General features: G+C 40.0%; 1 protein-coding gene across 4 annotated transcripts in view; it reads left to right on the top strand.

Annotated features, from left to right (window-relative positions):
• Window positions 1–11,283, top strand: part of Nek7 (NIMA related kinase 7) — a 124,995-nt gene extending 113,712 nt beyond the window's left edge. For all 4 annotated transcript variants that reach the window (XM_070041883.1, XM_070041884.1, XM_070041885.1 and 1 more), the window contains exon 10: window positions 8,458–11,283. In XM_070041883.1, the coding sequence (XP_069897984.1) occupies window positions 8,458–8,568 (111 nt within the window). In that variant the 3' untranslated portion in view covers window positions 8,569–11,283. The remainder of the gene's footprint in view (window positions 1–8,457) is intronic.
• Window positions 11,284–12,859: the final 1,576 nt, after the last annotated feature.

Raw genomic sequence — 12,859 nt, 5'->3', positions numbered from 1 at the left:
AGTGTCTGCCAGGCGCCCCCTGTCATGGAGGTGACGCAGTGAGGGCAGAGACACCGTCAGGCACCTTGGGACCAAGTAACAGTTAAGGGCGGGCGGGACTGGGCACACAGGTTACAGTATGTAAATGTACATGCTCCTCAAGGAAGGCATCAGAGAGCAATACACGGAGCAAAATGCGATTGCTTGTTGTAATTTTACCTGTGTTTTCATGTCCCAAATGTTTATTAAACTAAGGAAAGGAAAATGCCGTATCAAGCCTGTAAAAATTATGACTGATTTTTTTTTTTTAACCTGACATTTTTTTAAATTCAGCAAATGGTTCGAGAAATTTGAGTCAGTGACAAAAATGTGGCCTTTATCTTTTGGCTTGTGAGGGAACCACTTTAGAATAAAGCCAGATAAATGAGAAAAAGCGAGGTGGGAACGGCAGAGACAGATTATTTTTCCAGTTTTTGAAGTTAAGGTAACTTTAAAAAACTTAAATTCTTCCATAGTTGCTCGATTCTCATATGTTGATAGAACTGTTATGAATTCCCTAGAATTGTTACTGGAAATTATCTTGTGTTTACTTAGGTTGGTGCTGGAAAGTTCTTCCTAATATATTATTCCAAGGACATTTAAATGAAGTACATTATATTTACTATATGGCACAAATACCACTTGAAGGTAAAGCTATTGATGTTTCTATAGCATATGTAATTGTGCAGTCAAATGCCAAGTGAGGTAAGAAAATTTTACTTCTAAAATGTGCAGTTGTACTTATTATTTATTAAAATTAGCACTCAGCATTGTGTCAGACACTGTGAACATTTGCGTTTTCTTGCTAAGTCATTTTATTAAGTTTGGTATTCTCATCACATAAGTCTAATTGGATGCTATACTAAAAATTGCCATGTAAGATTAGGTCTTTAAATTATGAACATTCCATTTTTGTTTAAAAAATATATTAAGTAGTCCCTTTGTTCACCCGTGCTTCTGACGTGACAATGGAGACTTGCTCCTTAAAGACACAAATCCAAGCCGACTCCCTGCATTTCACACATCCTGTGGGATCCGATAAAACATGCAACTTTCTGTAAGACTTTGAGTTTTTAAAAGACAGCGAGTGATCTTCAGTTGTGAAATATAGACATTACATTACCTTCTATCTGTGTAGGACTACTTCTTCCTTTTCCCTCTTCCCCCAAGCCTATCACTAGTGACACGTTAGTGTGCAGCTTAGATACACCTAATCATTTTGTATAAATATCTAAAGCTCCAAAATATAGCACACTTTAATGCATTAGACCCACTTTGGGGGCGCTAAAATATGTCCTTGGGTAGATGGAAATTGGATATATCTGGGAGGCTGATATAACATAATTGGTCTCAGAGGGATTAAGATGGGGTGAAAAAGAAACAGTACAGTAGCACTAGTCTTTATTATTCTATTGAGAGTTGTGCTAGTGACCTAGAGCTATAATGCACAAAGAGCCGTATTGTTATTACCTGTACGTGACTGAACTTGATCTATAATTGGGTTATCACCCTGACAACAATGACTCTTAACAGTCTCTTTAATATTTCTGGTTTTGACCTATGTTTTTTTTTTTTAGAAATATGCAGATCCAAATATATTACTGTTACCTGATTTATTGAAAAAATAATTTTTAAGCTTGTAGAAATCTTACAAAGACTGTTTTAGTTTTACTTTATAATATTTTACTTATTTAAGTGTTTCTCTGTGTTGCCTTTTTACTACCTCTGAAGCACCTGAATCATGCAGTTTTATCTGATTTTGGAAAGGCTGTTGAATATGCAACCTTTATTTCTGCTTATTTTAACAAGTTCCATAGGACACTTAAAAAAAAATAAAGTACATGTAATTTACCAACAAGCAGGAGCTAGCACAACATAAATAAAATTTCTAAGACAATATAAACCATGAGATACTTTATTTGCTCTTTTTTTAATACATGTTGTAATGCCATGGACATGAACATTGCTTCCGTATTTTAAAGTAACAAATAGAAAGCTATATGCCACAATTCCAGCACAGCAGAAATTTTCAGCAAATGATTGCCTAACATTCTTAGAAACTGAAACCTGAGATAAAATGAGAGAATTTTAACTTTATTACTTAACAACATCTTTTTTTCTTAAGCACAGTTAATAATAATATAATCCTTGGAACTTCATTATAAATATTGGATAATTTGATTTTTAAAGTAACATGGCTTCTTCCGGAGCTCTGTAGGAACTTTAAGAACATCTAAAACAGTAATGAGGGAGATTGCTAGCATAATTTCATTTTGATGATTTAAAATTTGACTTTGATAGGAAAGTTAGTCATTTCTAATTTTTATAAGGTCTGTATAAGTGGGTTTTTGTTTGTTTTATGGTACTGGGGATTGCACTCAGGGCCTTATGCATGCTAGGTAAGTGCTCTACCATCAAGCAATACCCTATACCCTTGTAATACACTTTTATAATCTAGAATGAGGACATTGTTCATGTTAAAATCCATACACATTTTGTTTGGCGGGAGTTAATGCCACTTTAATGAATGAGGTACTAGCAGTGACATTAAAATTGTCACACAAAAACACTTGGATGTGTGTGTCGCTGTTTAAGAGCATCTCTTGTGGATAAAGTAGGCCTTTCTCTATTTCAACAGTTTTGTGGAGCCCTAGACGAATTCTGTTGGTTTGTGCTTCGACCATCTGTTGCAGAGCTGACTGTCTTTTGAGAATTAGCCTAACAGTCTGCCCTCCACTGTGTGGAAAGGCTTCCACATTTGTGCAGAGGTGGCCATGAGGAAACCTGCAGACCAACATAAGAGTTTTCCTCTGGCAGTATATCATAGTATCCAAAAACTCTGAATTTGAAAGTGAATTGTTTTGTTTCATATCTGAGCCCTAGTCTTTTAACCACAGGAACATTGCTACCCTGTAGAATTGTAGGAGTAGCTCCCACCCGTGGAATTGTCATGAAAACTAGAGTAAGCTCAGTTGTGTGAAATGTGTAGAAAGGTTCATCAGTGTTGGTTTTGAGTAAATCCTTTTCTCTCTGATCTATCAGCTTGTATTGGAAGTCCAGAGTTATATTATAAAACAAAAAGTGTTGGCTTTTGATCTGAAAATATTCTAGGATCTGTATTTTCACTGATCCATTGGAGTTTTAGAAATATGAATAATTCTGTAGCACATCTAAGTCAAAGTCAGCCTCTGGAAGTGTCTACCAGCTCCAAAAAGTTCATCCCTGAACAACCAAATGATTTTAGTAGTTATCTAACAACCTAAAAAATCCAGTCCTAGCTGGCAAAGTTTCTATAATTAGTGACTGCTGAGCTCTATCAAAACATTCCTTGGTTTATCTTATCGAGGTGCCTCTTTTATGTTCTTCTTCATCATGATATGGAAAAAGTGACTGTAATCTAAAAGTGTTACTATAACTTTTTATAACTTGAAAGAGGAAGGGATAAGGTGTGACCATGTTTATATACCTTTAATTCTTCATCTAACAAAAGACTACATATGGATCCATATTAATTTGCGTTTTCAACCAAATTGTTAAAGCCTTAGTTTATGGTGGTTCATACATGAAATAATTTGTTGTTGTTGTTTTGCTTCCTGTGCCAAAAGCCTACTGCAGATGATTTTCCCCTAGGTCAGTTTAAGTCTCTTTTTGGAACAACCAGTATTTGGGTAGATATATATGCCAAAGAAAAATCCATCAAATTGAGAACTAAGCCTATGTAAATCTCTATATAATTTCAAATCCACTTTTTTTCTTTTTGCAAAGATTTGTGATGACTTATAGCAAAATTAGAACAGGCAATAGAAAAGAGATACAAACAGAGAAGTGTATGTGAGCCAGTGGTAGAGTGGCATACAGATACCTGTCCTGATGGCTCACAGATACACAGCTGAGTTTCTCATTTGGTTAACTGCTTCCTTTGTATCACAAAGCAAAAGGAAACAGCACAAGAAATAGCAACTCCTCATCCAAAAGAACATTTTTTTCCCTACTGTTAAGACAAAATATCTCAGGTCAGAGTCTGAGTAATATGTCAGTGTCCCTAACAGCAATTTTCTCCAGACGTCATAGTTGATAGAATCAACAACAAGCATTAAAGCAGTTTAGAAAGGTGATTTGTCAGGACAGTAAACTTCTATATTGCTAGTATGTGTCCTTGTGGTAATCTGTTGAGTAAAATACAGACCTTAGATTGTCTAAAGTTGGAAAAAGCCATACTCTCTTTGCAAGTGCTTCATGGGACCTACCAGTGTTTAAAGTTACATAGTCTGTGACTGGGACCTGGATTCTAATCTGTTGATTTGCTAGAGAACATGAACAGGAAAGTTGGTTGACACCTTACGTGACATTTGAGACACTTTGCTACTGGGTTTACCTGATGGTGGTAAACCCAGTCGAGTAAACCACACGAGAATTCACTTTTTGCACTCTTACCTTGACCATCTAGTAACTGATACTTCCTGGTAGTAACTCATGTTACTACCTCAACCTGAGGGAGCAGAGATGATGTGAAATTCAGCCTGTTAGTTAGTGTTACAGGTCTCATTATGCATGCAGAGCTGTAGTAATCATCATAAAGACCAAGACTAATGAGAGTAAGCCAGCTCTCCACAATAAAATGGGAAAAGACCTGCACCAATAACTATTGACTTGGCTCAGGTTTTACTCTAGACTTTTTAACTGGTTCTTAGTTTCATCTGTGAAATGAGATTGGTGTGGGGGTTACAGTGCTTTAGCAACAATTAAAAATAAAAGAATAGCTGGACATCAATGGCTCCTACCTATAATCCTATCTACTGAGGAAGCTGAGATTGGGAGGATGTGGTTCAAAGCCAGCCTAAGCAGAAAAGTCTCCAAAATAACCAGCAATAACCAGGACTGGACTGGAGATAGCACTGCTCAGGTGGTTAGAGCTCCAACCCAGTGAGCAAGATGAGTGAGTGTGAGGTTCTGAGTTCAAACCCTTGTACCACCACCAATGAAAAATACAGCAGCTAGCATGTTAAGATTCCTTGGAAATAAGAAATCTTTTTGTAATTAAGAGCGATATCTGCTCTTAAGGCCAAATGAATGTACAATACAAAATGATGTTAAATAAGGGCTTAGCAGCTTCTTTCTTGAGCTGTTACCGGTACCTGCATACAGTAGAGCTGCAAAATTGATCTAATATGTATAACTTACTTGTCTACCTGTAGACAGAGAATTAACCCCTAAGTTTAGGGATTCCTGTGTCTACCGTTCTCAAAATGTCTGCATCTTCGGTGTGGTCCAGTTGCCACTCACGGTACCCTTTTCTTCAAGGTTATTCACGAGTGTTCTCCCATTTACCCTGGCTGAAGGTGCCTCATCAATAATAGTTCTTGACTGAAATCTCAGGGGAATCTAATTGAGTCTTCTGATAGTTTTGGTTTCCTTTGAGTCTGTGTCCAACTGTATCAATAAAATGGGATCTGAAGCGAAGCTTTCCTGATCTCTCCCTCCTGGGCCTGTACATATAGACTCTAAATTCCTTACATCTGTGTTTTCTTCTTCTTTCTCACGGCTCCCACATCTCTCAAGTCCTCGTCATTGCTGTCACCTACTTAACTCTCTCGGGATGAGTACCCTTGGCCTGTCCTGTCTCCTCATCTTAGTCTCATTCCCACCACATGAGGTGGTAAGATTGCATCGGTGTCTCACACCTCGGCCCAAGGCCACCTCCATAAACCCCGTCCTGTGCCTAAGCTGTAAGTTGCCCATTTACTCTTCAGACCAGCCAGTGAACACTGTGGCAAGCACAGTGGAGGCCACTAGGACGTAAATTCTGCAGGGCAGATCCCCTCCATGCACTTGGTGAGGTCAAAGGTGAGGCTGGGAATCCCACTCTGAGGGAGGCCTTGGGGCAGAGGAGTGGCATTAACACACATAGGTGGAATGTGGTTGCTCACACCTGTCATCGGCGGTTTCCTCTCCCCACAAAGCCAGCAGGAAGTAAGAGGCTGGATGTGGTGGCCCCTGACTGCAGTCCACATTACAGTTTTATAGGAGGCACAGCTAGGAGATTGCAGTTTGAGGCTGGCCCTGGGCAAAAAGGCTGAGACCCTATCTGACAAATGGGTGGGGGCATGTGGCCTGTGCCTACAGCTCCTGCCTAGCAAGCGCACAGCCCTACATTCAAACCCCAGCTCTTGACCTGACTGGAAGTAATCTCACAGCGCCAAGCGGAAAGTGGGGACGGCAGAGCTGGGAACAGGAGCTTGTGCGTCCATTTCTCACATCACAGGGCAGTGCAGGGGACGGATTGTGCTGCCGAAAAGCACAGTATGAGACGCAACAGGCTGAGGAAGGCCTGCTTATCGGGAAGCTCTGTACTGCGTGGGGCCCCTGTGCACCCCGGGGCCTGCAGCAATGCTGTCAGCTGCTGAGCGGAGAAACTCATAGTCCCCTAAGTGTAGACAGAAGAAGGTTTGGTGCCCACACATCACCTTTTAATCGCAGCTTTGCGGTTCACCTGGAGGTCTTCGGATGACTTCCTCGCTGTCCTGGGTACTTCTTCCTCCGCTGGGTTGTAAAGGTATCAGGGGAGGTGCTGTGTCTGCTTCATTTGTTGCTTTATTCTTATCACCCAATAAAGTATCTGGTGCATAAATAAACACTCCAAAGGAATTTCTCGGATGACCAGATGAGTGAGTGAGACAGGAAGAAAGGCTGGAAAGGACAGACGAGAGAAATAACGTCCTGCTCTTCCTCATCTGGAGGTGTCCATGCTGCCTTGCCTTCCTCTCTAAACAAAACATCTGATGACTTCTTAGGAAGTCACATTATCTTTCTAAATGTAGTATCGATCAGAACTTTTCCCACTGCTTCCTGAATTGTGCATGGCTGGACACACTTATTTTTATTCACCGGTAACATCCCAACCCCTGGATTCACATCCGCTCAGGACAGGGCATGCGGATCACTGCCTAGGAGTTTGTACTGCTGCCGCCTGTCTCTCTGCCTAGGGCATGGAACACCTCCAGGCCCTGTCACTGGGTAGGAAATTACCACTCCATGTGGTGAGATCCAAAGGTATCACTGCAATAGTTAGCCTTTGTTCTGCTAGAATTGCACAGCTTAAGGAATTAGAGCTGGGAGACCTCTTACTGGTCATCGGCTGCCACCTCACTGGTTAATAGATGAAGAAAGTGACTCCCAGAGCCAGTGACTCATCTAGGAGCCCCCTGTCTCCTCACCAAAGCCAGCGTCTGGCAGGCTCCAGTGCCAGGTCTTGATCTCTGTCACGATGGCCTCTCTCCCCAGCCCTGGTCTCCTCACAGCAGTGCCAACAGCCTTCAGCCACTTTTCATCATTATTTTCACAAAACTTGTGGTAAGAATTGAGGACTGTGAAGACATGATGCTAATTTAATCATTAAGTGCTTATATACTTGCTGGAAAAAGCTAATACAAGTTTTCGTAATGTCTAATGATTCCTACAGATGGAAGCATGGGCAGAAGAACCCAAATAGGACTTGATCACAGTGTAAGGAAGAAAGTTTCCCTAAATTGATAGCAGTAGAATTGAGAATAAACTCTGAACTGGTTTTTCTGCTATTGTTGTTTTGTGATAGTACTAGAATTTGAACTCACGACCTCACACTTGCTTGGCTGGTGCTCTACCAGTTGATCTCTCTAGTCTACCTTTTCACTTGTTATTTTGGATATGGAGTCTAACAAACTTTTCTGCTTTGGGCTGGCCTCAAGTTGCAACCTTCCAGATCTCAGTCTCCAAAGCATCTAGAATTATAGGCCTGAACCACCAGTGCCCAGCTACACCTTATACTTTTCTAATTGGTGGACCTGCACAAGAAGAGAAGATACTTTCTTGATTTACTGAAATGTGCCTTTTTGTGACATAAGTAAATCTCAACTTTCTTCTGAATAAAGCCGGGATACTTAAATACTACTACACACAGTGGAAGTCTAAAATAATATTTACAGTTAATACTGCAGACAGTTTTCTGTTTTAGTTTAGAGGAATAGTTTTCCTATATAAAATATAAAACCTTATACTCATAAATATGAACTGATTCATAATGTATGTGCTAAATATCTACTCCCATTGTCTCTTATGGAAATTTAAACTTAAGAGTCAAGGCTAAGGCCCTCAGTTCTAGATCAGACCTATGCGTGTATGTCTTCAGTTAACTGGAGTCTAACAGGGAAACACCTGTTGTCTTTAGTTCTTGCTGTCCACTGAAAGCACCTGATTGTGGGAACTGCTTCTCCCTTGAGTTAATACCTCCGTGAACATGCCTCCTGGAACACTGAGCCAACTGTAAAATTATTGACAAGTAATCTTACAAGGGCATCCCTAGACAGAGGAATATGTAATCAGAAAATATGCCTTCCTCATAAATAGGTAACTGTTCAGAGACCCGAGGTGTTGGTTAAAGCTGTCCTGTTGCTTCCTCTTCAGCTCCGACAGTTAGTTAACATATGCATCAACCCGGACCCGGAGAAGCGGCCGGACGTCACCTACGTGTATGACGTGGCCAAGAGGATGCATGCGTGCACCGCGAGCAGCTGAGCGCGTGGCTCATGAGGAACGTAACCAAGACAACTTCAAGTATTTGTGCAAATCATACCTCCCCGTGTTTGTCTGCGTGTCAAGATTCATCCTTCAGAGTTAACGTGCTTCAAATCCTTAACCAGTTTTCAGATAAGCTTCATTTTGTACCAATCTGTATCACCTTCTGGTAAACCCCAAAATGGCTTCTGGATGATCAGATTGCATGGTAGAAAGAGAAGATAATGTTTTGTGCCTAAAAGTTTTTAGCATTACTTGCATTTTTCTGGTGGTAAATTGTGTGGAGATAGACCATCAGTGCCAAATAGGGAAGGGGCGTTTTGGCCTTGCCCGGAGAGATTGGAAAGCTGAGGAAAAAGGTCTGAATGCCTGACTCCATTACTTTGTAGTTGCTCATGGACATTGAAATAAACATAATTATGAGCATGTGTGAATCTTCTTCTGAGTTCGAAGTATGTGTTTTTAGGGCTTAGCACTTAGCTTTTAAATATACTTCTTTTGCTAAATATAAACAAACTATTTGAGAACCATTAAAAAATTTTAGTTTATACATTCAAAGTGCAACTATTAAATGTGAAAAGATTTGGGGGTAAAATGTGAGTCAGACACTGAAGAGTCCTTTAATCACTTCAGTCTTAGCATTTAAATGGTACAAATGAATCCGTTTAAAAAGTGGTTAAGGATCCATTTGGCTGGTGTGATAGTAATTTTTAAGTTACACATTGCCTAAGGCCTTTTCTGTGTGTTTTTATTACTGTTTGTACATTTGAAAAATACTCTTTAAATAATCTTGCAGTACTATATTTCAATTTCTCTATGAGTCTAAATGCATTTTAAGTCATACTTGTATACAATAATGTAAGCATATGTTTTTATTCATAGATTTTATTGAAATTCTGATTCTTCTCCTTAGAAAGTTTTTATATTCTTCAGTTACTTTCTTATTTATATTATGTGTGCATTTTAGCCATTTATGTTTCAGATTTTCTGAGAACATAATGCCCATCGAAATTGAAAATATTTTTTAAACTTTTTAAAATTTGGGTCACCCTGTATGTCTGTATTTTTGTCTTGTCCGAGAGGAAGCAAGGATGTGTGTTCCCATGTGCCTGTGAATGTGGATAGTCATCAACAGTGATTTTAGAAAAAGACACAGAGACTGGCCATTACGGTAGCCAGCACTGTAATGAGAAGAAGGCTTTTTGGCAAAGCTTTGAGTGAAGTACTGTATTTGCGCCTGAAGACGATGGGGAGGAGGATGTTTAATTTAGTTTAAGGAAATGGGCTGAGCATAGTAAATGCTGGAGCTGGGTTTTTCTGAGTGCCTTCATAGCCACCAGTCCCTCAGAGCTGTGAAACCCCAGGCCTGTGGCCGTCCCCGCGAAGGTCTGTGTGTGTCGCCAGCCCACCACATCCTGGGCCAGGGCACCCTGCCAGCGGGGGACCTGGTTGTCACAGAGCTCATATCAGCCGGCATTACTGCAAGTGTTGTTTGTCCACGTAGTTTTGCATTTCCGCTTGCTCTAATGTGTAAACTTTAAGAATGTATAAATGGCAAAAGGTATAAAACCTTCTGTGTTTCACAGTTTTCCTGGTTCTATATGGATATCTGAAGGGTAATTTTATCTTGGACTAGGCAAAGGAAACCTGGCTGGTGTGTTTTATGGAGCTGTTTACCAGATTCTCATGACTCAGAACCTTCTTACTGAGCGCCAGTAGATTATACCCGGAAGGAAGAACCAGTAGAATTGTTTCATGTTGACCATAATTGTCGTCATTTTAATATAATTGAGAGGAAATGTCCCTTTTCTTTGTCTTGAAGAATACATGGATGTAAAACTTATTAGCTTCACCCTTCACAGAGACTTCTCAGTGGAGATTTAAGCTATGCTTCCCTTTTCTATGAAGCTAGGTTCTACAAAGAAGTAGCCAGGGAAAATTTAATTGTCAGGGAAATGTATTACTATTTTCTTTAAGTGGAATTTTTTTGTTTCAGTTATTCTCCTTTTTAATCAGACTGTTCATATTTTCCCAAAGAAGCTATGGTGTAAAACCAAATTTAATTTACAGTGGGATCATTTCAAAGAATTATGGATGTGATTAGCAGCTCTAGTCATTGTAATTACTGATAAGACACTCTTTGTGTTTCTACGTAAATTTTACACTAAGTCAAACATTTGAGCTGATTGGAGAAACAGTAGATGGAAAGTCCATCCTATTCCAAACCTGGGTTAGACATTGGTACCCAAAGACTTGGGGAGGTGTGAGGGACCGAGTCCTTTTTATGGAGGTTGAGGAGTGGTGAGTGTAGGGTGTGTCCCAGTATAAATAAAGGGCTCAGAAGTGTGCAATGATTATAAATGTAGTAGGTACTAAAGCCACTCCCTGCATGCTCCACCATTCTGCATAGGAGCTATCACAAAACACCTTTCTTATAGCCATGTACTTCAGGTGTCGCTGTTGACACTTACCATGATATTTATTTAAATCAAAATGTTGTCACCACATTAAATGTTTATTCTTTAAAATGAATGTATTGTTTATAACCCACAAGTCCATAATTACTCTGTGCCTCATATTTCAATAGTACTGTAATACAAACTTCTTTTGTGAAATACTTTTATTTTGTTAATGCTTTAAATACACATACAAAAAGATTCTGTTGTTAGTTTTGAAACTGTACAATATTCTAATATAAATTTATAAAAATAAAAGATGCGTACTCTAGAATTTGAGTGTCTGTTTTTGAGTCTGCCAGGGTTTTGCTTACACACGTGCCGACAGGAACAGCTCTCACACGTTTGCCTCCCCGTGGCCTGGAGACTGAAGCTGGAGGGGGTGGCAGAGCTCCTGCTGACTCTGACAGGGTGTTTTCAGTGTGAATTATATAAGGTATACTTGTACGTGCTTCTAGTCCCATCCATTCCTCACGATCTGCCGGTGAGTACAAGAAGCTGGCTAAAAGTTAGAAAAGCAGTGTTCACTTTCCAGTATTCACCTTTGGAATTTAAAATGGAGGCAAAAGATTTCTTGTCATGTAATGGTCTGCTAAAAGTATTGTGGCTGGCTTACATGTTAAATGTTCTTTTCCCGTATGAGTAAACACTGAGCCTAAAATGACTGAGGAGGGGAAATCCGTCCAGCCCTCATAGCAGATAGCTCCATGTTGACAAACAGCTTGTTTCCTATGCTGTGATTCGTATTAACGAGCCATTGGTCTGACTGTGTGTGTGTGTGTGAGTGTAGGTGTACAGTCATAATTGTAAAATAAATAGCAAACATAACCATTTGATGGTGTTTGGGACTAGTTACAAATTTTGTCTCACAGGGACTTTTCTGCCCAGGCTTAAATCTTAAAAGATCTGATGAAGGGAAAATTTAGAGTTACAATTTGAAGCCATTGGCTTTGAGCAAATTATTTTCTTTTTTTTTTTTTTTTTTGTCGGTTGTGGGGCTTGAACTCTGGGCCTGGGCGTTGTCCCTCAGCTCTAGGCGAGCGCTCTACCACTTGAGCCACAGCACCACTTCCTTTCTTTTTTCTTTCATGTTTTATAATTTATAAGCAGTTGTGCAGAGGAGGTACCATTTAACAAACAACTTACGGATACAGTGTATCTTGATCAGCGGCACCCCCTTCGAGTAAATCATTTCTATCCGGAAATCATTGTGTCATCCATCCACTTCCAGATGTGTAGGCCGGCTAGAGGCATGTCTCTAATCCTTCCTGACTCATATGCAGAATAGCGATATAAATTTCTACCTGTGTAGTAGAAATACTTCAGATGGAGTCCTTATGAAATGTATTACGATGTCACCCATCAAAGGAATGCTTGATAAATGTGTCACTGCTTGCTAAGAGTAGAGGAGACTGCTTGTACCTGCCTTGTTTCTCTTCCAACCTCTTAGGCCTTATTCTCTATTCCAGTCCCACTGGTCTAGTTTTGTAAATGCCCGCAAGCTCTTTCTCCTCATAGGGCCAGAATATTTAAATGGTTCTTCTCTCTGTACTGGGGGGGGTAAAAAACCCCCAAATTCAGCTAATGTTGTCACTCAGACAACATTCTGCTCCCTTACTGTTTATCTCCACTGCAGCCCAGTGAATACTTGTGCATCTGAGTAATACTCTGAAGAAATGATGATTAACTCTGGTCTTAAAGATGAAAAAGGATTCAAGTAAAGGAATGCAGGTAAGATCACCAAGCAGAGAAACAAACACCTGGGAGGCATGCAGGTGAGTTCACCTGGCAGAGAAAAACTGCCTGGCAGAGATCTTGAGCCAAAAGTGGCTTGC

Source organism: Dipodomys merriami, unplaced genomic scaffold (assembly GCF_024711535.1).
Source record: "Dipodomys merriami isolate MVZ:Mamm:240054 unplaced genomic scaffold, mDipMer1.0.p SCAF_31, whole genome shotgun sequence".
NCBI classification, from domain to species: Eukaryota; Metazoa; Chordata; class Mammalia; order Rodentia; family Heteromyidae; genus Dipodomys; species Dipodomys merriami.
This window is presented reverse-complemented; position numbering and strand designations above follow the sequence as displayed.